Consider the following 25,455-nt stretch of genomic DNA (forward strand, 5'->3'; position numbering starts at 1 on the left):
ATCTTGTTGAGTTTTATGTTAGCTAGCAGCCTCTCTTTATCAGTGAAGATGATTAAATGTTTGCTAGCTACCTAGCATTAGCAGTAAAGAATCCATGCCAAGTTAGCTTATTTTAGTTAACTAGCTAGCGTTACCGTTTAGGTTTACGAACATTTATAGGTATGACCTAAAAATCTAGCTGCCTAGCATTAGATATCAGACATGTATGGATAACAAAGTTCCTCTTAATAATTCTGTCAGGTCAGCCATGTTAGCTAGCTGGATAGCATTAGCGGGGAACATGAATGAAAATTCAGCTCAGACATCCTGTCAGACTAGCTTAGTTAGCCTGCTATCATTAGCAGTGGCAGTTTTGCACATTTATGGATTTGACAGGAAGAATCCTCTTTGAAATCTTGTGGAGTTAGCTCATGTCAGTTAGTTGACTAGCTTTATCAGTCAAGATTACATAATTTTAGCTAGCTGGCTAGCATTAACAGTAAAGAAGCCCAGCAGAATTAGCATATGTTAGTTAGCTAGCTAGCATTAGCAGTGAAGGTTATTAACATTTAAGGTTATAACAGAAAAATCCTCTCAGAAATCCTGTTGAGTTTGAGCTAATGTTTACATACAGTATATGAGCGAGATTATGAACAAGTTCTTCTGAGAAATCATGTTGAGTTAGGTCATGCTAGCTAGCTAGCTAGCTATCTTAAACAGCAAAGATAATGAACATTTATGAATAGCAAAGTTCTTTTTAATAAATCTGTCAGGTTTGCCGTGTTAGCTAGCTGGATAGCGTTAGCACTGAATATCATAAACATGAATGAAAAATCCTATCAGGTTAGATTACAGTTAGCCAGCTAGCATTAGCAGGGAAAATTATGAACATACAGTATATGGAGGTGACTATAAAATCCTCTCAGAAAGTATGTCAGGATACCCATGTTAGCCTCCAGGCTAGTGTTAGCAGTGAATGTCATACACATAAATAATACATTCTAGCAATAGCAATGAAAGTTAGGAACATTTATAGGTATGAATGAAATATCTTTTCAGAAATACTCTAATTCTAGCATAGGTTTGTCAGCTAGTTTGCATTAGCAGTGTGAAAATTATGAACAATATGAATGTGACTAAAAATTCTCCTAAAATTCCTGTCTGGTTAGCCATATTAGCTAGGTGGCTACAATGAGAGAACACAGGAGAACACATTTTAGTGTTTTGCTTTATATATTTATATTTTCCAAAATGTCAACATAAATAAATTCCAACAACAATTTATAAAAACAAAAATGCACCATTTTGATATTTTTTTTAACAAGAAGTCTGTGAAATAGCATGTTTTTATTTCTTTACCTTTAAAAAAAAAACCCACCAGGGCTGTGCTCCAGTACTGTTTTTAACACATCATTGTTGACATGGATGATGGCTAGCAACTGAACTAATTAGCATGTTCCAATACTCCAGCTCCTCCATCTGTAAATGTGCTAGCTAGCAAGTTAGCTAACTCGCTAGTAAAACATACACTTAGCACCTTAGCTAGTTAATAATCCAGATAATTAACTAGATAGCTTGGCTACATTTTATGTTAGCTAATTAGTGAACCAGCGAATTAGAATGCATTGTAAATTTCTAATTGACAGCTGATGTGAAATAATCTGACGAAATATTTTTCTTGTGCAAGCTAGTTAGCAAGCTAGTTTATTAGCAAACCATACACCTAAATCAGCTTTTTAACACATTAACTAGTTCTTTTATTACTCGAACAACTCTATCTGGACATGGGGGATGTTGGGATTTATTGTTTTTAGTTAACAAGCTAGCTTGCTAGTAACCCGACCAGATAATTAGCATAACAGCTAGCATACCAACTGCACTAGCTAATTGATGAACATTGTTTAGTACTCTCCTCCTCTATCTGACAGCTGTTGGCCAGCTAAAAATATGCTATCTAGTTAGCATGCTAGCTTGTTAGCAAATTAGCTAATACCGTAGCTAGTTTGTGAACCAGATGAAAAAGAAGACGGCTAGCAAATCAGCTATTTAAGAACCTGTAGCGAGAGTGTGCAAGTTAATTAGTAAACCTGTTTTTTTTTTTATTCCAAATTTCTGCTGATGGGCAGCTAAGTTTATGCTAGCTACATAGCACACTATCTTTTTAGCAATCTTTGCTGAAAATTAGTAAGATAGCTGGCAGATCAGCTACTTAAGAACCTGTAGCCATTGTAAACTAATTAGCATGTTTTATTGATCCCTCCTCTGTCTGTAATTGACAGCTAAAATTGTGCTAGTTAGCTAGCTCAGTAGCTTGTGAGCACACTTTGTACTGCATGCAAGTTATTCAGCCAGATTGAATTATTGTACTAGATAGTAAGTAAGCTAGCTTCTTTACAGATCTTCTGAAGCAGGTAGTTAGCTGGAGTGATGAAGACAAGGCGATGTGTTACAAATGGAATTGGATGCACAGCAGGGTTTGGATGCTAATTTTTTCACACATTATCAACAATTATAAGAGCGTTGGCAGAAGTTGGTCTACAACCAAAACCTCTGCAGGTCAATTCACACGTTTCTGCAAGCCAGCTGCAGAAGGGATGCCCCAACACACACACACACACACACACACACACACACACATTAAAAACACTACAAATGCAAATTCCCTCCAAAAACAGTCACTTAGCAAGCCAAATATTGAGAGAAAAAATGTGAAAAAATTAAACACCGTTTTTGATTTAACTGCCAGCCTCAAGCATGAAACAAACACGTTGTCCTTTGACCTAGCATGTACACGAACAGAGAACAATCAGCTACTTATCCAGAAGTTTGGAGGAATGTTACAAAAATAACATGTCGAAAAAACCTGCTCGGTCTCTAGTAAACAATTTAGTTAGTGAACAAAACGATTAGCGAGAACATCAGATGCTTAAGAATCTGTAGCTAGAGTACAGTATGCTAGCTAATCTGTTAACCTGTTTATTACTGCACTAGTCTATCTGTAATTGACAGCTTTTATTAGCAAACTTATTACCCTAGCTATTAATGAGCCAGATAGTGTTCCTGCATTACATTAAAGCAGGGGTCACCAACCTTCAATGTGGGAATAAAAATTTGACAGTATAAAAAATAAATAAGTACATTTAATTAGAAATGCATATCAAATTTTAGACCAGGCCTGCGGGCGACTCATGTGGTCCTTGGCACCGACCTGGTGCCCGCGGGCACCGTGTTCGTGACCCCTGAACTAGATAGTAAATATAAAAGAGGTTAAGTTGAATTACAGGTTTATTATCAGTGTAAAATTCCACAAGCATTACAAGAAGAGGAATCTAGACAGGTGAGATCGTATAGTGAAACATTTTAAACACCAGAGTCAGAGTGCATGCATATATATATATATATATATATATATATATATATATATATATATATATATATATATATATATATGCAAAGTGTAACGATACACACAGGGCTTTGTAGTCAGGAAGTAAGCGCAGGAGCGCTGTCTTTATTAATGAACTCAAAAACACACAAACGCAGGGAACACAGTCTCTACGGAATTAGATACGAGAGTGAACATGAGACTAAAGTCGAGGCAGGAAACAGGACATGAAAATGAGACCACTAGCATGCTAAACATACATGCTACACAGATAACTATCACACTGGCATCTACACTACAACTAATAATACTGCGCAACGTGCGCAGCCACACGAGGGGTTTTAATAGCCAACATAATTCAACTAAACCACGGACACCTGGGTCAATCCAATACTCAAGCAGGAAGAGCATGAACCAAAACAAAGTCACGTGTAACAGAACCCCCCTCCAACGGGGGTCCTGGGCCCCTGGGAAAGCTGTCTCTCACTGCCACGGAAAACAAGGCGGCCTCTGCCGGGCAGCAGACTGGCGGAGCACCACCCCTAGCGGCACTGGAACGCTGGCCACCGCCCCCGGCGGCACTGGAACGCTATATACATATATATATGCAAAGGAGATGTTAGGGATAGTTTCTGGCTTTACACAAAAACTCACAAAATTCACGTATTTCTGCTTTTTTCATCGTTTCAGGTGACTTTTGGGGTTAAAATTAATGAAGGATTTTGAATGGGCTGGATGGCAGTAAAGGAAGATGATGGCTGAAAAAAAAATCTGGATTTACAGGTGTTGCAAGTTGCTATCATTTAAAACGTCATTAGGTTTTACCAGAAGATAAACCTGAGTGTCGTTGACATAACAATGATACGAGATTATAGCCCACAAAGGGAGCATATATAAGAAAATAAAATAGGGCCTAATATGGAGCCTTGTGGGACTCCACATGTGATAGGAGCAGAAGAAGAGGAGAAATTCCCAATTTCTACTGAGGAAGTTTTATCTGTACTGTAGATGTGCTGCCCTGAATTCCAGCTCGCTGCTGTAAACACATCAGAAGAATGTTTCGATTGTTTCACTTGAACACTAAATCATGTGTCGCTTTCAAGGGGCCAGACTCAGTACTTTGTCTTGTTCTGAAACCGGACTGATGTTCGTCTAATACGTGATTTTTACTTAAAATGAGGAAAGCTGATGAAAGATGACCTTCTCCAAAAGTTTTGAAAGCAAAGGTCATCTTGAGATTATTTAAATCTAAAGGAATAGGATTTGCCTTTTTAAGCAAGGGCTGGACCACAGCATGTTTAAAACAAGATGGAACAGTTAATTAGGCGACTGTTTACTATACTGTAATTAAGGTTACTATACTGTAATTACACTTACTATACTCCCTCAGTATTTCAAAGGAAACTTGGGGTGGTGAATGATGAAAAAATAACTGACACCCCGAAGCGGAGGCTGTTACACCTCGAGTGTGCATTATTTTTCTGATAATTCAACAGACCGGGGTCAATGATCCCACTTATATCACAGATACAACACCTCAAGCCATTGTTCAGATGTTTTACTTTAAGACATATGTCAGGTTTTTGTCCTTAAAATGCTCTCGTGTGTGGAACTCATTTATTACGCATCCCATCTCAAGCCTCCGCCGCTAATCCCAAAAATATATCGTTTTAGAGCTAGTAACAGAGGCCTTAGAAATCGATATGCAGTTATTGGAGAGAGAGAGACAGAGCGAGAGAGCGAGAGCTCAGTTTTTTTATTTAATTTCAGGCTAATATAAAAATAGAATAAATAAATAAATAAATAAATAAATAAATAATATCGATGGCCTACTTGTTGACAGGGTTTTTTGGTTTTTTATTACTGCAGAAAATACAATGAATAAATAAATAAACATCGATACTTGTTAACCGGCTTATCACACATTCACTCTCATGCTTTCTCTTTCTCTCTCTCTCTCTCTCTCTCTCTCTCTCTCCAGTAACTGCATATAATTGGCTCATAACTGGCTCAATTACCACCTCGGGTACGCATTATTTTTTTCTAATAATTCAACGTCCCATCATCCAGTATTCCTTATGAATTTTTGGAAAAATCCAAATTTTCTGTCATTTTGTGTGCCATGGTGGATAACGTTTCCGTTATTTCAGTTAATTTGGGGAAGCGATATGGAACTGTAACACAGCAAGACCTGACTTGAACTACTTTAGCTGTGCATTTACTGAAAAATCAGAACGTCTGTCAGCCAATCAGAATTGAGAATTCAACAGCCCTGAAATAATGAGCTCTGAATATCTTTTCCTGATTTTCACATAATTTTTTCTCATGATTCATTCATTTCCACATGATATTCACATGATGTAACGTGTTTACTTGAAGTTACATTTACAAATTCAGGGCACCACGTGTTGAAATGTATTTTCACATTTCACATGTTAGTTTTAGGTTGGGGTTAGGATTAGGGTTAGGGTTAGGATTAGGGTTAGAGTTAGGTTATGGTTAGGGTTGGGGTTAGGATTAGGTTAGGTTTATGGTTAGGATTAGGTTAGGGTTAGGATTAGGGTTGGGGTTAGGGTTAGGATTAGGTTAGGTTTATGGTTAGGGTTAGGATTAGGTTAGGGTTAGGGTTGGGATTAGGTTAGGTTTATGGTTAGGGTTAGGATTAGGTTAGGGTTAGGGTTGGGATTAGGTTAGGTTTATGGTTAGGGTTAGGATTAGGGTTAGGGTTAGGGTTAGGATTAGGTTAGGGTTAAGGTTAGACATTAAAAATGAACGTATATGTGACTGAATTAATAAGACAACTGTGAGATTAAAATGTTCAGCAGATTGTTATGTTGAATACAGTCTAAAGTGAAAGAACGTAGAGATGATGTTCAAACTCGCACTGCGGATTCTTAGGAATGTCTTCCAAGTAAGAACCACATTTTATTGTAAGGACAAACACAACCATCTTTACAATTCACTTCACACCTGAAATGTTCTTCTGTCAATGTCTCAACACACGAGAATGCCATGTCATAAGGTATGAAAGGTGGTTATCTGAAGAGTTTTAGTAAGTTGGCTGCAATTAATGGGCAGTCACAGGATCTCAAGGAAGGAAGACACACACACACACACACACACACACTATAGCTAAAGGTTCTTGTTCTGTGTTCAATCGTACCCCCCCCCCCCAAAAAAAAAAACCCATGACGCATTGATCATGTAGAAGAGTAAATTCATTAGCATGCTATATGAAACTTGTTTTGCAAGGTGTTGTAACTCTAAAGCAGGGGTCACCAACCTTTTTGAAACTGAGAGCTACTTCATGGGTACTGAGTCATACGAAGGGCTACCAGTTTGATACACTCTTCTGAAATAACAAATTTGCTCAGTTTGCCTTTAGTTATATATTATTATTAATGATAAATGATACTATATCAATATTCAACACTTTATTTCTATTAATCTCAGCAATTATTTAAATTTTGAGATGATCACTTCTACAACATTTCATAGGAATAATGTCCCATTGTCACTAGCCACTGGCAAACCATTTTAACAAATCATGAACTATGCTGCACCATATTTGAAAAAGTTAACAATTATGTGATGTTTAAGAAAAATCAACTTTCATATTTTTAAATAAATCTTATCACATTTTGAACTAATGACCAAATCTGTGGCATTTTTAACAAAATCATATCTGTTACATTTCATGAACACACTTTTGAACTGAACACAATTTTTCAATATATATATTTTTTTGATCATAGAATTTTTATTGGAAATTTGCATTTTACACATTATAACACCACACCCAACAACCCCAACAAAACAACCACAGCCAAAACCAAAAGAAAGGGGGAAACAAAAGACAATAACAAACAAACATTCAAAGAAAAAGAAAAAAAGTGTTTACGTCTACCTCTCGTCAATCCACCTCCAGGGTGCATACATCATTGAAGTAGGTAATAAATTGTTGCCATTTTCCCAAAAATGATTCACCCCTGCCTCTGATGTTGTACTTGATTTTTTCAAGTTTTAAAAAGAAGATTAAGTCTTTAAGCCAGACTGATATAGAGGGGGGTTGTGGAGAGGTCCAAGACAACAATATTCTGCGCCGAGCAAGTAACGATGCAAAACCCACAACACTAGCTTGTGGGTAGTGTTGTAGCTCTAATGCGTATGATGCTGTTGTAGCTCTAATGCGTATGCGTAAAATGCGTAGCTCTAAACGAGGCTTCGGTTGCTTTTTGGGTGTTTTTCGCCGGCCTCGTGAAAAAAGACTGCTGCTTACCCAAAGCTGCCTTTAGCTCACGGGCTTTTTCTGCCCGTAGTGCACTGCCCAGTGGGTAGTTAGCATGGTAGCTTTTGTGACACGTAGTGAAGTGTCTCTCCACATTGTGCCGCTTTGCCGTCGTCCCGCAAATTAAACACACGCAGGTTTCTTTCACAGTAGTAAAAAAGAACTCTTGCTATCATTCACTGTGAAAATTATAAGTTTTCTTTCTTTTTTCGGCCATGTTTTTGGGGCAAGAAACCGCATTCAGCCCACCCGTCTTCGCTGCGCCCGCTAGCTTACTCTCCACGAACTGACCTTTCAACTACAGTGAGGGAAAAAAGTATTTGATCCCCTGCTGATTTTGTACGTTTGCCCACTGACAAAGAAATGATCAGTCTATAATTTTAATGGTAGTTGTATTTGAACAGTGAGAGACAGAATAACAACAAAAAAATCCAGAAAAACGCATGTCAAAAATTTTATAAATTAATTTGCATTTTAATGAGGGAAAAAAGTATTTGACCCCCTCTCAATCAGAAAGATTTCTGGCTCCCAGGTGTCTTTTATACAGGTAACGAGCTGAGATTAGGAGCACACTCTTAAAGGGAGTGCTCCTAATATCAGTTTGTTACCTGTATAAAAGACACCTGTCCACAGAAGCAATCAATCAGTCATATTCCAAACTCTCCACCATGGCCAAGACCAAAGAGCTCTCCAAGGATGTCAGGGACAAGACTGTAGACCTACACAAGTCTGGAATGGGCTACAAGACCATTGCCAAGCAGCTTGGTGAGAAGGGGACAACAGTTGGTGCGATTATTCGCAAATGGAAGAAGCACAAAAGAACTGTCAATCTCCCTCGGCCTGGGGCTCCATGCAAGATCTCACCTCGTGGAGTTGCATTGATCATGAGAACAGTGAGGAATCAGCCCAGAACTACACGGGAGGATCTTGTCAATGATCTCAAGGCAGCTGGGACCACAGTCACCAAGAAAACAATTGGTAACACACTACGCCGTGAAGGACTGAAATCCTGCAGCGTGCGCAAGGTCCGCTGCTCAAGAAAACACATATACATGCCCGTCTGAAGTTTGCCAATGAACATCTGAATGATTCTAAGGACAACTGGGTGAAAGCGTTGAGGTCAGATGAGACCAAAATGGAGCTCTTTGGCATCAACTCAACTCGCCGTGTTTGGAGGAGGAGGAATGCTGCCTATGACCCCTGGAACACCATCCCCACTGTCAAACATGGAGGTGGAAACATTATGCTTTGGGGGTTTTTTCTGCTAAGGGGACAGGACAACTTCACCGCATCAAAGGGACGATGGACGGGGCCATGTACCGTCAAATCTTGGGTGAAAACCTCCTTCCCTCAGCCAGGGCATTGAAAATGGGTCATGGATGGATATTCCAGCATGACAATGACCCAAAACACACGGCCAAGGCAACAAAGGAGTGGCTCAAGAAGAAGCACATTAAGGTCCTGGAGTGACCTAGGCAGTCTCCAGACCTTAATCCCATAGAAAATCTGTGGAGGGAGCTGAAGGTTCGAGTTGCCAAACGTCAGCCTCGAAACCTTAATGATTTGGAGAAGATCTGCAAAGAGGAGTGGGACAAAATCCCTCCTGAGATGTGTGCAAACCTGGTGGCCAACTACAAGAAACGTCTGACCTCTGTGATTGCCAACAAGGGTTTTTAAACCAAGTACTAAGTCATGTTTTGCAGAGGGGTCAAATACTTATTTCCCTCATTAAAATGCAAATCAATTTATAACATTTTTGATGTGCGTTTTTCTGGATTTTTTTGTTGTTATTCTGTCTCTCACTGTTCAAATAAATCTACCATTAAAGTTATAGACTGATCATTTCTTTGTCAGTGGGTAAACATACAAAATCAGCAGGGGATCAAATACTTTTTTCCCTCACTGTATAACTTTTCAACTTCAATATGGGAATAAAAATTTGACAGTATAAAAAAATAAATAAGTAAATTTAATTAGAAACGCATATCAAATTTTAGACACAGCTCACTGGTGAGTTGTGTTATTTTTAGAACAGGCCTGCAGGCGACTCATGTGGTCCTTGGGGGCGACCTGGTGCCCGCGGGCACCATGTTGGTGACCCCTGCATTAAAGAAAATTTTGTGTTAGCATTCCAACAACTGAAAATGTCCCACTGTACCACTATCATGGTAGCATGTAGTCCAACGGGATTGTGGGTAATATGGGAAATCCGGTAACCAACGTTTAATCCAAGAGCTCGGAATTTCAGGTCAGTCATTCAGGATGAATTTTGTTACCTTCAAGGAATACATCCCCCTGGATCCTGGCTATCAGCACACACACATACACATACACACACACACACACACACACACACACACACACACACACATTTATTACATTTTTGGTAATAAGGACTGTTTCAATGGAGTTCCTGGTATTACAAAAAAAAATTTCACGTCTTACGTTTCAGCTCTGGGATGAAAGCGGGATTCGTAGCGGAGTTGAAACCTGAACCAGCTGAACAGCAAAAATGATAAATACATAATTTAAAGAAACCCAATGAAAGCACTATGCTACATGATATGTTCAGGTTATGGACCAGTAAAATGTTGTAGGTACGTGATAAACATTTCTAATCCAACTCATTTCTCCACATGCCTCCATGATGTTTGTGAAGGTGATATGTTTTGTGTATTTGATCTTTCAACTTTGATTCTCCATAATAAATAAAAATTGTAAAAGTGCTTTGTAAAAGAAAAAAAATGTTCTATGGTCATAAAAATGTCCTTTCTTCGATCAAACTGATCAATTTGTCAGTCAGCATTTCTTCGCTTTCTGCAAACGTGTACCCGAACAAATTCATGGTGGGGCCGCAAATCTTCTGAACCATCTGTACGAGTTTAAACGGCATACTGAACCTCCATTTCTCCACCTGCTGGGATGAGTTCTTCTGGGTGGAGTACACTCCGCTAGCCTTATCGGATGCTTGCGTGTTTCTCAAGATCCATTCCTTCACCTGGGCAGTGAACGGGATGCCGGTAAACCGGTACATCTCAGTTGCTTTAAGCATAGGAAACATGGCGATGTCCTCGTAACGCACTAGCATGTATCTTCCACGCAACCACGGGGGCTGTTTGAGACCCACTTCGGCGGACATGCGGATGTTCTCACAGTTCCCTCTGAGCTTCCTCACTTCGTTGTCGTCCTCAGGAATGTCTCCGTCCATGGTCCACCGCTTCCAGTGGTCGTACTTGTTCGCGAAGGCCACCATACGGGACGCTAACATGGCTCGAGGATCCCGGACCAGCTGGATAACCTTCAAATCCAGCCGTGGATCTTCTGCTAACGATCGTAGCGTCTCTAGTTGCCGTACTCGTACAGACTTAATGGCATGGTGCTCCTTCTCCCGGCAGGACTGGGATGCTAGTGTGAGGTTTAGTGGACCGCAACGCCGGTTGCGGCAGTGGTAAGGCTCGTAACCCTTCTTCACGAACGGTGTGCAGACAGGATCGTTGCACAGCGACTGGCTGGACTCGCGACGAAACAGTCCTGTCGTTACATGATCCTTTGGTGGTGGCTCGATGAAGCTCTCCAGCATAGAGAAATCGCACAAGAAGAGCTGGAGGAGAACGTCACGATAAGCCTGCGTCAAAACCGTACCATTGGTCCCTCCACCCTCCAGAGTTAGCATGCGCTCCACGTGCCAAAGAGGCTCGAACAGGTAGAACATGTTGGCGCCGTGCTGGTTAAAAAACTCGCCCACAAACGAGGAGCCTGTACGCGTAGTGGCCAATAGGAGAATGTGTTTCCCGCCTTCGCTGGGCTCTGTGATGTTCTCCAGACGCCATTTAACTTCCAGATAGGACGAGATGTCAAGCTCAGACAGGACAGGGACACTGGAGCCATTTTGTCTGAGAAATGCCCAAGACGATCCGCTGGTCTGGAGTGGAGTCTGCAGCATCTGCTTCAGAGAGAGCTTGTCCGAGACCCTTACAAGACACAATCACAAGTCGGTACGTCAGAGACACTATCAGCAACCTCAGACCATTTTTAAACAGTTTTGTATTATTAAATTTTTCCCAATTACCTCTAAATCTTTGCCTTATAGGAGACCAAACATGATCGTTTACTGGGCCTCAGTTCAAACGTTGTGTAAATCAGACCGTACAGGATTGGCAAAATAGTGAGGTTTGCTGATAAATGAGACTTTTTAGCTGGCTTTGACTGAACGCGAGTTGTGATGACGTCACGTAACGCGTCTCATCCTTGGTCTTTTCCTTGATTTTGCATTAATTTCTGCAATCGCAGAATCGTAAATAAATCCTGGAGGGACTGATAAATGTTTTCGTAGGCTAAACAGAACTGTATAAAAGTTTTTCGGATTTTCTTTGTACTTCGTAAACATTCGTATGTTGTGTATGTGTCAATCAGCTGTAAATTGCCGAGTGTTTTCAAGGCACAGCTGATTTAACCATGAGCAAAAACTCCAAAACAATCGGCGACACGATGACTAAACTGTGAAAGAGCACCTCGTGAATCTTCCAGTAATGCAGCTCAGCCACCGCAGCACGTCGGCTAATACAGACGCACACTAACTCTTCCTCTGTTTTTAAAAAAATGTGACAGACGGCAAAACGTTACTATCTACAACAGCATTTATTAGATCACTTTAATCACTACTAGCAGCTTCAAAGTCAAAATCTTATACAGCACTAGTTTTAAACAAACTGTTCTCTCTCTACATATACTTTACGCAGGATTTACAGCTTGACATCTTGCTGCTTGGGACTATTTTTTTAAAATCCCGCTCGAATAGTCGTTATTGTGTTTAACTAGTAGCCTGTGATATTTTCTAAACAAATTAAATTTCCCAAAATAACCAACAAACAAACTAACCAGTGACCTAGCTGAACCCACCGCCACCCTGACCAGACGATTACTAAGGATGAAAGAGTGAATGAGGGAGATTCCTCACACAGCTGCTCGTGGTCATGTTCACGCTCATGTTCATGAATTTGGTCTTTGTTTGTTGCATGAGCTGCACATCCGACCGCTCTCGCAACTAATCCCAGTCCCTACGCAGACCTCTAATCTCAACCAGACACCCTGATGATCTTTCTAAACTAAAAAAAGAAAAGAGAAACCAATAGTGCACCTCCTATCTGTATTCTTATCTGTTTAGAGCACACGATCTGTTCATTCGGAATAATATATTCGTATGACCTCTGACCTCTCGATCCAAACTTTAATGGTTAGTATCTATGCAAGCATGTCGATACTTTGTCGAAAGCACGATTCTGAGATCCTGAGATATCGGCTTACTTTGAGATGATGTTGCTCTCCTTCTCGATGATGACCACAGCCACTATGAAGACCAAGGAGATGGTGTATTTAATCTTCATTATTGTGCCTGATTACGTTCAGATTGTGGGTTCGACCTCCAGGCTCTGGTCCTCTCGGCTCTCTCACACGCACACACACTGCTTAATTCTGAAACACAACAGACGCACACACATGACTTTATATCAGGATTAGCTTTCACTGTCTAGGTTACCCCAGAATCATTATCATTGTGTGTGTGTGTATGTGTGTGTGTGTGTGTGTGTGTGTGTGTGTGTGTGTGTGTCTGTAGGGGTTGGGGAAAGGGTTGGCGGGGTGGAAACCAAACACGCGTCAACTTGTTAGAGAAGTGAGACAGACACAAGCCACCTGTTCTTCCTGTTGTGATGACAGACAGCTCCTTTCATCCTGCTTACTGACTGTGTGTGTGTGGGTGTGTGGGTGTGTGGACTTGCACTGGTGTGATCTTCAAATATGGACTGCCAGTTTTAATAACGCAGAGTTTCTCCCACACACTGCTCGTTGTGAGTTCATTGTACACACAGGGACAGACAGTATCAGACTTCACCTTGGACTGATATTAAACCAAACCGTCAAACCACGAGGCTTTACACAGGAAGTGATGCGTGTTAATCCGACTCACTGTGAGCACTGAGGATAAACCAGCACAATCAAATCATCACTGTAACACGACACGCATAAAGAAACACACGAGCCAGCAAGCGACAACTTTATCACACAGCCTCATCTAATGACGTCTAATCTAAACTGTGTTAGAACTGTGACGTCTAATATAAGCTGTGTTATTTCAGCACACTTAATCAAACCCACTCAGATTTATCAACACACAGGTATTTAAATGGTTGATATACACACACACACACACACACACACACACACACACACACACACAGTGGTGCTTGAAAGTTTGTGAACCCTAAATATGACCTAAAACATCATCAGATTTTCACACAAGCTATAAAAGTAGATAAAGAACCTGATTAAACAAACGAGACAGAAATATTATACTCTGTCATTTATTTATTGAGGAACATGATCCAGTGTTACACATCTGTTGCAGTTATTGCTGCACAAGGTACTGCTGCACACCAGATACTGAAAGCTACGGTTCACATACCTTTACCCCTCACAGATCTGTAATACTGGATCATTTTCCTCAATAAATAAACGAGCGAGTATAATATTTTTGTCTCATTTGTTTAATTACTTTTCGGGAAATATCTGATGATGTTTTAGGTCGTATTTATGCAGAAATATAGAAAATTCATAAACAGAAAAAAAGAAAAAAGGGTTCACAAACTTAGGGTTTTGGGCAGCACTGTATTAAAATTTCTTGTCTTTTCATATTATTATACAAATATATTTATGTATTTATTTATGTATTTTTGTTGAAAATATTGTAACAATTTGATAGATTCTAATTTCTAATATATTTACATATATACAATTTTACATAAACTAATAATATAAAATGTTAAAACTGATGAAGCAATGTATTATTATTACTATTATTGTTATTATTATTGTTTATTATTATTTTGTTCTAACTTTCTACTGGTATCCTTTTTAAATACTGTATACTTCGTATATATATATATATATATATATATATATATATATATATATATATATATTATAAAAGACACACGTGAAGTTTTTCTCTTACACTTCCTTTTATATCTAATAAATATATTTGTTATAAAAAATATAGTAATATTTACAAATATAATACATAGAAGAATATAAATAGAACATAAATAATGACAGAATTATTTTTTATAAGTATTTAAATCTATCCTCTTAACAGTCTTTAAAGTCTACACGTCCCTCCAGAAGGAATCCGTCACGTCAACTTTAACATTTCAAACAATTGAGGAACAACCCAGCTTTGTCAAACACAGTTTAGATGAAGGTCAAAGGTCATGGGTGAGAAGAAGTTCAAATCCCCCTAGAGGGAGGGGTGTAGTGTTGAGGTTCACACATGAACACTACATCGACGTCTCTGGGGTAATGGGGTCTGATCAGGGGGTCATTGGTCTTGGACAAAACAGATCAGAGCTGTGTATCTGGTTACAGAGTCGCTTCGCGTGGTAATAAACACTACTTACTCTTGTTACGTTAGCTGGTGGTAAATCCTATACATTCATCCAGAAACTTTTGGTTTTAACTGAAATGAAAGCACCAAAGCAGCATTGTGGCAACTAAACCAATCTGTGTTAGTAACTGGAAGGTTGTGAGGTTAAATTCCAAAACATGTTGGGTCCTAGAGGTATGTGGGAAAAGGTTCTGTGGTCTGATGAGACTGAAAATAAACTTTCTGTCCTGGGCACAAAGCACTATATTTCACGGAAAGCAAACACTAAGAACACCATCCTCACTGTGAAGCATGGTGGTGGTAGCATCATGTTGTGCGGCTGCTTTTCATCTGCACGGAAACAGGGTTGTCAGGTTGAGGGCGAGATGAATGGAGATGAATGGAGACCATGTTAGAAGACATAAGTTTGGGGGGCGGAGCTTAACCTTCCAAAAGAACAATGACACTAAGCATACTGCAGAATTGGGGGGGGGGGGAGCTTAACCTTCCAAAAGGATACGCATACTGCAGAAACTACGCTGGAGTAAAAAGAACATTTGGAGCTCCATTTTTAATGTATGAAATGCGCTACATAAAGATATTTATTATTATTATTAAAATGCATTCAGCTGCACTTCAGGTTATTCCGGAAAAAAAAAAAAAACAACCCAAAAAACAAAAAAACTATGAAAGCTCCTTCAGAGAATCATGGTGTTATTTTAAAAAATCAAAATCGTTGTGCTATTTACAAAAATACTTGGTGTGCTGTTGCTTAAAAAACAACCTCTGTGTTAGTGCTGTGGAAAGGTAATTTGCATTTAGTGTGTGTGTGTGTGTGTGTATACGGTCTCTGTTTGAGAACTTCATGTGGAAATTTCCGCTGCAGGTTTGTGTACTCTCACAGTGAGATGAGGACGTTACACAGGGAGGCTTTGACTTTTCTTCCTGTCCTGAGAGGAATCGCTGAACAAACATCCAGCACATGCCAAACAGCACCTGTGTCAAACAGACCGAGGTCTTCTTCCAAGCCTTGTTCCTCACAGCCAGGAGCAAACATAGACTGAAAACACGGTTTTAAGGAAAATTCCATCCGCCCTGAAGTTTTAAAAACCTTATCTTGTGCAGATCTTATAACGAGTCTGGAATGATTCGGGCCGGTGTTTGTGGAAAGCGTGGCTCTAAAATCGCCCAAAGGTCCTGCTCGTAGGCCTCCATAAGGCTAACTGTGATCAGAGTAAGAGTTCCGCCACATCACTTCTTCAGTTTATCCTGTGATTTATGAACTATGAAACAAAATATCATAATAGAAGAAACCACATAGCCATTCTCGCCATGCTAGCATCATTACCTGAGTAACATGAAGGCATTTACACTACGTAAAGAATAAAACGTTTTATTCCTGTCACATCACAGCAGTTACAATTTCTAATTCATCAGTCCATACAGGATTTTCACTGAGGTTTTTTGTAATCGTTGCCACCAAAAACGCTTTTCTTGCTGAAAACTACTCGAGTCTTTCGCAGCGTTGTTTGTTGATAAACGAGACCTTTTAGCTGTACTCATGTCCGACGCACGTGAATCGAAGAGGCTGAATGCGTGCCGAGACGGCGTCACGTGACGCGTCTCGGCCCGAACCTGAGATAGTTTTGAAAAAATTGCACGCTCCTCCGAAATATCGCGGCGCTTGCTTGATTTTGCGTTCGTTTTTGTGATCGCAAAAACGCTAAACCCTGGAGGGACTGTTTATTAAAGAATAACGCGTCGTACTCTTTATACATTTACAGTCACACGAAACAAGTTAGTTAGTTCTTGTTCTCGCTTACGTTATAGCGGCTATAAACAGTCGTTCCCTTACACGCGTCTGATATTTAGCGTCCTATATGATGGAGATAAAGCGCACAGGAAAAATCGAAGCCAATACTAATACTAGCACGAAAAGTCCATAATAACCTTTCTGCATCGCTAACAGGGTAACAGCGTAGTCCTAGCATATAACACAGCTGAGGTTTTACGCTAACATTCCTTTCAGGTGAATAAAAAAAAGTAGACTAACTAAAAGCTAGCTAACTATTAGATTCCCATCTTATTCTAGCTACATTTTAGCTGAATATTTACTCAATTCAATTGATGTCCGTATGTTGCGTGGTGAATAAGACAGGGTTTGCTATCTGTCATTACAGAATGTTACTAATTATAGCTACAGGAAAGTTTTTCAGATGTAGAAACCCATCCTACGAGAGCAGGGTTACTGCGCTGGATTCAGATTTAAAGCCATGTGCTGCTGAAACCCTCGCCCGGTCCACTACAAACCAACCAGACTGTAAGTTCTTAATTATACAGTACATACGAACCTCAGGAACCTCAGGGCCATTCTTTCCAGCCAAATATCATTTAAAAATAACTCACATGGGTGTCCCAACCTGGAGAGGCTGTACAGATCTTTCTTTAGAAGCATGCATTTACCCTAAAACCTCACCATAAACATCGTAAATCAAAGTAACACAAGTAAAAATGTGGTCTGAGAAATTTCCTCTGAGAAATTTAAGCTGCTCGCTCCTTTCTCATTCTGTAGCTCGGTTCCTGAATCAGTGAATCATTCAGTCCTGACTGAGATGATCTCCTCTCCAGCCCAGTGTGTCAGTGAATCAGTGAATCATTCAGTCCTGACTGTGATGATCTCCTCTCCAGCCCAGTGTGTCAGTGAATCAGTGAATCATTTCAGTCCTGACTGAGATTTGCGAATGATTGCGAATCAGCGAATCATTCAGTCATGACTGACATGAGCTCCTTTCTCCTTCAGTGAAAAAATCAGTGAATCTTTCGGTCAAGAACACGAGTGACTCCTCTCTGATTCAGTGCATCAGTATTTCAATCAGTCAATCTTTCAGTCATAACCAAGATTCGTTCCAGTCCTCTCCTTGCAGATTTGTGTTTGAATCAGTGATTCTTTCTGTTATAACTTAATGTTTACTCCATTCTTGTTCAGCAGGGGATGAATCAGTGAATCACTCATTCTCTCTTGTTCACTGGATGAGTGTTTGAATCAGTGAATCATTCAGTCATAACTTTCATAAAAGGTTTACTCCATTCTTATTCAGCAGGTCATGAATCAGTGAATCATTCAATCATGACAGAGATTCGCTCTTCTCTCCTTCAGCAGGTCTGTGTGTGAATCTTTTGCTCGTTCCTCTCTCTGTTCTTCTGCTGTTTGTGGAACGCCCGCAATATCATCAAGCACTGGACTCCTCCTGCTCAATTCCCGGCAGACGCTTCTGTAGTGTCCATCACGGACAACCAGACTGAAGAACATTTTTTATCTCCAAGCCATAAGGCGACTTAACAGCCAGTATCCTTCAATTACACTTAGATATTTACAATTCAGATTTACCGTTTAATATTAATTGTACTTAAAATGTACTGCTCTGCCTTCTTTAATAGCACACGTCCCTTTACTCTGTCATTTTACATCACTGACTCATTTACCATCACATCACAGGTTCATCTCAGCCTTAATGTCCAAATATGTGTTTGTTCATATCAATAAGTGTTTACACTGTCAATGTTCCTCGTCGCAAGCATTTCGATGCCCAGTGTACCCAGTGTACCCAGTGCAAATGACAAATAAACGACTCTTGAGTCTTGACAATGTGTTAGTTGAGTCATTGAATTGTTTTGGTCATGAATCGGTGTTTGAATCAGAATCTTACGGTCATAACGGAAAGACTTGATTCTCTCTTGTTTGATGAATCAATTGAGTCGGTGAGTTTAATGAGTCCTTTTTGAGCTCATCTGCTCAGAGCTGCAGTTGTGTGTAAAAAATTATTCCTCTAAACACGAGCATATTATCCATCCATCCATCTTCTATACCGTTTATCCTTTTCAGGGTCACGGGGAAACCTGGAGCCTATCCCAGGGAGCATCGGGCACAAGGCACACTCACACACCCAATACACACTCACACACCCATTCATACACTACGGACACTTTGGACATGCCAATCAGCCTACCATGCATGTCTTTGTACTGGGGGAGGAAAACCCCGGAGGGAAACCCCCGCAGCACGGGGAAAACATGCACACTCTGCACACACAGGGTGGGACTTGAACCCGCGACCCTGGAAGTATGAGGCGAACGTGCTAACCGCTAAGCCACCGTGCTTAACCGTATGAGTAACAGCTGTTTTAGAGTCTGCCACAGAGAGCTGGACAATGAACAATGGAAGGAAAGCCCACTAAAGAGCCTCTTTTCTTTCTTGGACTGAAAAGCGTCAAACAGAGATTTGTGATTTATATGGACTCTACTAGAGTAACAGAATCACTATTAAAGGATTATTAACGTTGCCGAAGCATCTAAAGCCGCTTCTGATTTGTGTCAGATTTCATACACTTATACACACGTACTAGTAAACTAGCTGGTTCATTTACTCACTTTTCCTCCAGATGTGCTGTTCGTGTCTCTATATTCCAGCCAAATCCGCCAAATCCGCCAAGAGTTCCTGTTGTGTGAACACAGTCGAGTGTTTTTCTCAGACATAACTACAGTATTTTAGGAGGAAAAAGAAAAGTTGCACAATTGTAAACCCATGTTTTTCTTGCTGCTGTAACACACCGTACGCACACACACACTCACACACACAGACACACAGGAAACCAACTGCAGCATTATCACCGCAGCAGAGAATAAAGATAGAAGTGAATCACTTCCATCACATCCTCCCTTCTTCCTCATCTAGTGAATAAACTGAAAATGGCTGAAACAGAAACCCTGAATTGTGTCTCTGAAGTCTGTGTGTGTGTGTATGTATGTGTGTGTGTGTGTGTGTGTGTGTGTGTGACGTTAAAGCACAGGGTCTATTGTTTGTTGTCCTCTCAAACCTGACCACTGAAAATAATTCTGTAGTGCTTTATTCCTTTTATACCATAGCCATTTAGCAGAAACGAGTTACTTCCTGTTCGCACTTACGTTAGAGCAGCTATAAACACTCGTTCCCTCACCATCCCTCTCTTTATTCCCTCTCTCTATTCCCTCTCTTTATTCCCTCTCTCTATTCCCTCTCTCTATTCCCTCTCTCCATTCCCTCTCTTTATTCCCTCTCTCCATTCCCTCTCTCCATTCCCTCTCTTTATTCCCTCTCTCTTTATTCCCTCTCTCTTTATTCCCTCTCTCTATTCCCTCTCTCTATTCCCTCTCTTTATTCCCTCTCTTTATTCCCTCTCTCCATTCCCTCTCTCCATTCCCTCTCTTTATTCCCTCTCTCTTTATTCCCTCTTTATTCCCTCTCTCTTTATTCCCTCTCTTTATTCCCTCTCTCTATTCCCTCTCTCTTTTCCCTCTCTCTATTCCCTCTCTCTTTATTCCCTCTCTCTTTATTCCCTCTCTCTATTCCCTCTCTCTATTCCCTCTCTCTATTCCCTCTCTTTATTCCCTCTCTCTATTCCCTCTCTCTATTCCCTCTCTCTTTATTCCCTCTCTCTATTCCCTCTCTCTTTATTCCCTCTCTCTATTCCCTCTCTCTATTCCCTCTCTCTATTCCCTCTCTCTTTATTCCCTCTCTCTCTATTCCCTCTCTCTCTATTCCCTCTCTTTATTCCCTCTCTCTATTCCCTCTCTCTATTCTCTCTCTTTATTCCCTCTCTCTATTCCCTCTCTCTATTCCCTCTCTCTATTCCCTCTCTTTATTCCCTCTCTCTTTATTCCCCCTCTCTCTATTCCCTCTCTCTATTCCCTCTCTCTATTCCCTCTCTTTATTCCCTCTCTCTATTCCCTCTCTCTATTCCCTCTCTTTATTCCCTCTCTCTATTCCCTCTCTCTATTCCCTCTCTCTATTCCCTCTCTCTATTCCCTCTCTCTTTATTCCCTCTCTCTATTCCCTCTCTTTATTCCCTCTCTCTCTATTCCCTCTCTCTATTCCCTCTCTTTATTCCCTCTCTCTATTCTCTCTCTTTATTCCCTCTCTCTATTCCCTCTCTCTATTCCCTCTCTCTATTCCCTCTCTCTATTCCCTCTCTCTTTATTCCCTCTCTCTATTCCCTCTCTCTTTATTCCCTCTCTCTATTCCCTCTCTCTATTCCCTCTCTCTATTCCCTCTCTTTATTCCCTCTCTCTCTATTCCCTCTCTCTCTATTCCCTCTCTCTATTCCCTCTCTCTATTCTCTCTCTTTATTCCCTCTCTCTATTCCCTCTCTCTATTCTCTCTCTCTATTCCCTCTCTCTATTCTCTCTCTCTATTCCCTCTCTCTATTCCCTCTCTCTATTCCCTCTCTCTATTCTCTCTCTTTATTCCCTCTCTCTATTCTCTCTCTTTATTCCCTCTCTCTATTCCCTCTCTTTATTCCCTCTCTCTATTCCCTCTCTTTATTCCCTCGCTCTATTCCCTCTCTTTATTCCCTCTCTCTATTCCCTCTCTTTATTCCCTCTCTCTATTCCCTCTCTCTCTATTCCCTCTCTCTATTCCCTCTCTCTATTCCCTCTCTTTATTCCCTCTCTTTATTCCCTCTCTCTATTCCCTCTCTATTCCCTCTCTCTTTATTCCCTCTCTCTATTCCCTCTCTCTTTATTCCCTCTCTTTATTCCCTCTCTCTATTCCCTCTCTCTATTCCCTCTCTTTATTCCCTCTCTCTTTATTCCCTCTCTCTTTATTCCCTCTCTCTCTATTCCCTCTCTCTCTATTCCCTCTCTCTATTCCCTCTCTCTATTCCCTCTCTTTATTCCCTCTCTCTATTCCCTCTCTCTATTCCCTCTCTTTATTCCCTCTCTCTATTCCCTCTCTTTATTCCCTCTCTTTATTCCCTCTCTCTATTCCCTCTCTCTATTCCCTCTCTTTATTCTCTCTTCAAGTCAATAAGTCAAAAAGAACACAGCTTGTCGTCTTTGGTTCCTGAGAAACCGCGTCGGAACACGTCGGAAAACGTTACCTCTGACTGTTACAGTTAAGAAGCGCTGACACCGGAGACTCCTTCCCGTAAACACTGTACGTAGACATCTCCTAACAGAAAACCTCACCATATCAACCACGAGGCAGGTTTTTAACCCGTTTATTATTAATGGAGCGCCCGCAGTACACGTCGCTACGAACGAGCGGTTGTTCTGGGAACGATAACGTATCAGAACGAGTGCGTTAATATAAACCTGCGCTGCTGTCAACGCTGCTGTTCTAGAAAGTTCTATACAAACTCTGGTCAGTTTGGTTTATAAGGTGTATATAAAGGAAACTGACATCTTTTTCATAATCGTACATAAATGGACATATGTGTTTCAAAGTGGGCGGGGCTTAAATCCTTCTTAAAGGTTGCAGATAATGTGAATGTGGTGAGGAAAAGCATGAAATAAACATAGATGCAAAAGTTATAGAGACTATTTATTTCAAACATATACATATATAAACACATGAAGCCTTCTTGGCTTATTTTATTCCTCCAGCTCTCTTGTGGAAACTCACACACAGCAGTGTTTACGAGGCTGTAGAGGAGTGTGTGTGTGTGTGTGAGATGATTACATACTGTAGCACGCTAACAGCTCTCACAGGAAATACACAGCCTGCAGGTTGTGTGTGAGGTCTGGAGATCTCACGGACCTTTTCTGCCGTTCGATCTCTCATACAACGATCACGGATGCAGCTTTCACAGCGAGTTACTTGTTTATAATCCGAGCGTTTAAACGGATTCTCGTTCGGGACTCAGCATCATCACACGAGCGTTTGTTTAAGTCACAGCGCAGTAATGTAACGTGGGTCGTTAGACTCGTCCAGACTTAACAACTGACCTGCTGTCCTGTCATTTAACGTTATTACCCCAATCCACTCTCTCTTTCCTGTCTGTCCTCTTCTCTCCGTACTCGGGCCGGGTGACGTGACAAAAATATCATTTCACCATGCTTGAGGACATTTCTAGGATACACGATGCGTATCACGATATATAATCTATCTAACAAACTGTCTGCAAGACAGCAGGACAGTCTTCACTGTTCAACGGAGTTCGACGATACTTTTCTTTAATGCCTACAAAGACCAAGGGAAAAAATGACGTCAACTCAACAGCATACATTCAGTACTGTTTAATTAAAAATGTCAAATAAAATACCATACCATCACCATACCAACGATATCTCTGAAAAGTGTATCGCGTAGTCATTTATCACGATATCGATATTATATCAATGTATCGCCCAGCCCTACTCTGTACGCGTCCTTCTTGCAGTTTCTTTATGAGTCCAAAACACAGTCTGGTGATACACACACACACACACACACACACACACACACACACACACACACACACTCACACACACACACACTCACACACACACACACTCACACACACACACACACACACACACACACACACACACACACACACTCACACACACACACACACTCACACACACACACACACTCACACACACACACACACACTCACACACACACACACACACACACACACATTCAGGACCGGGGTTATTACAGATGTGTGTTAGAGGAGAGAAATCACCACACCAGACTGCTGAGAGCCCTGAACTAAGCAGGTGGTATAGGTTTCAGAGATCTCCCCCAGGTTGAGCTAGACTCTCTGGTCAAGCCTTAAGGTACCTTCATTTTCACTGAGAGCTGGCGACTCCCGGCGACATGAGCGACAGCGAGTGTTAGATGTGGACGTTTCCAGCGACGCGACAAAGTTGAGAAAGGTTTAACTTTATGCACATTTGGAGCGACTTGGTGCAGCGACTACCACTGGGAGTGAAGACAGTGGAGCGCACGTGATCCGTGATCCGCCATGCTGCCTGCGAGTCCGAATTCTTCCAGGGACCCAAACAGTTCGGCGCTCGCGCTTTCGCCGCAGACAGACGGCCGCGATGGCAAAGGGCTCACGCACACCGCGTCTCCTTCATCTCGTCGGATAATTCGCCATTTGCCGTGTATTTTTAAAGGCCTATTAAAATGCCCATTGTAAAACGAATATTTGTTGAGCTTATTTATTTGATCCTCAATCTACAACATTACTGTAAATAATATAACCAAGGTAACATCTGTGGTATTACTTTATCTGAAAAAAAAAAAGGTTAACAGTGACGGTCAACAGAAAGCGTACATATCACTTATATAGAGCTTGAATGATCGGGATCGGGATTGGGATCGGAGCGTCCCTACTAGTGAATTTTCTATACAAACGCTCTCCTTCCAGAATGTTTCATTTCAGCGGCAAGAAAACTGGTTTGTTGTCAAACGTGGAATGATAATTCGCGCCACCCTCTGATGAACGTTACTATGGCAACGAGTAGTAAAAACGCCTGCTGGCGACTTCATAGTACAGCGACTGGAGACTTGCGGCGATAAAATCACAGTACATGTGAGCGCGGCTTTAATATTACGCTATCTCTGGTATTGTAGATCAAATTCGTCACCTCAGTCATTTTTTCACGCTTCTGGAAAGATTACGGCTCCGAATATAACTCCAGCTAAAGATTGTGTCGTGTCCTTTGTCAAAAGGGGTTTCGTGTACTCTTCCTGCTGTCAGACAGAGGACAGATTCTAGGTTCCTCTTTCGGTTCCTCTGTAATGTTCTCTCAGAGATTTCCATCACCACTCACCCATGACTCGTTAGAGGTCTACACTCGGAGTCCTATAGAGCTGTATACATAAACAACATTTTTATACAGTGATTTTTCAAGCAGGATAGTTATTAAAGTGTGAAATTTCACTACGTTTAGCTGTCGGTTTAAATGCTTGTTATGAAAACATGCAGCTATACATTAAACAGAATATATATATATATATATATATATATATATATATATATATATATATATATATATATATATATAATATAAAACATGCAGTATATACAGAAAAGATGGTAGAAAGTTTCTCTTGGTAGTCTGTCTACACTTTTAGAAACTTTCTTTGGTTCTGCTGGAGTGTTTTGGAAACGAGGAGCTCTTAAATATCCAAATCGACGCTTAAGGAACCCTTGAAGAACCATTTCTTCCCTAACACCAAATTATTGCTCATTAATTTTCTGCTTCTCAACTGGAACCAAGCTGATGAACCAATTTAGCATTTCGTTAAACCATCTCGCTAACAGTTTAATATCTCGTGAATAGAAAGGTTTAAAGATTTGGAGTAGCATGGCGTATCGTTGGAAATGATTTGTATGGAGAGCTGAGAAACACTTCTGTTACCCAGAGGTTTATGGTGCATGTAAGGATATTACGGATGTACTGCGCAGCTGAGAGCGAGTCGCAGGTTGAGCAGGTTTCGTCAGCACACGCAGTGCAGCGATTTTACGGAGAACGTTGTCGGCGCTTGCGTTTTGAAATTCATGACCCTCGTTAGGTTCTCGACGCCTTCGCTCTCACTTCACTGGTGAACATCTGCAATGCGAAACGCGAAAC

At 40.7% G+C, this 25,455-nt stretch overlaps 1 protein-coding gene across 4 annotated transcripts in view; it reads right to left on the reverse strand.

Moving 5' to 3' along the window:
• Positions 1 to 6,669: 6,669 nt before the first annotated feature.
• chst3b (carbohydrate (chondroitin 6) sulfotransferase 3b) overlaps positions 6,670 to 25,455 on the reverse strand; it is a 20,983-nt gene continuing 2,197 nt past the window's right edge. Inside the window, exons 2-4 of one of the 4 annotated variants that reach the window (XM_053640191.1) lie at positions 19,498 to 19,564; positions 12,957 to 13,124; positions 6,670 to 11,623 (exon numbers count right to left, since the gene is read on the reverse strand). In XM_053640191.1, the coding sequence (XP_053496166.1) occupies positions 10,408 to 11,623; positions 12,957 to 13,036 (1,296 nt within the window). In that variant the 5' untranslated portion in view covers positions 13,037 to 13,124; positions 19,498 to 19,564 and the 3' untranslated portion in view covers positions 6,670 to 10,407. Of the gene's footprint in view, positions 11,624 to 12,956; positions 13,125 to 19,497; positions 20,931 to 25,455 lie in introns of those variants that run through there. The other 3 variants (XM_053640190.1, XM_053640189.1, XM_053640192.1) reach the window with 3 other exon arrangements.

This window comes from Ictalurus furcatus, chromosome 13 (genome assembly GCF_023375685.1).
Source record: "Ictalurus furcatus strain D&B chromosome 13, Billie_1.0, whole genome shotgun sequence".
Classification (NCBI taxonomy): domain Eukaryota; kingdom Metazoa; phylum Chordata; class Actinopteri; order Siluriformes; family Ictaluridae; genus Ictalurus; species Ictalurus furcatus.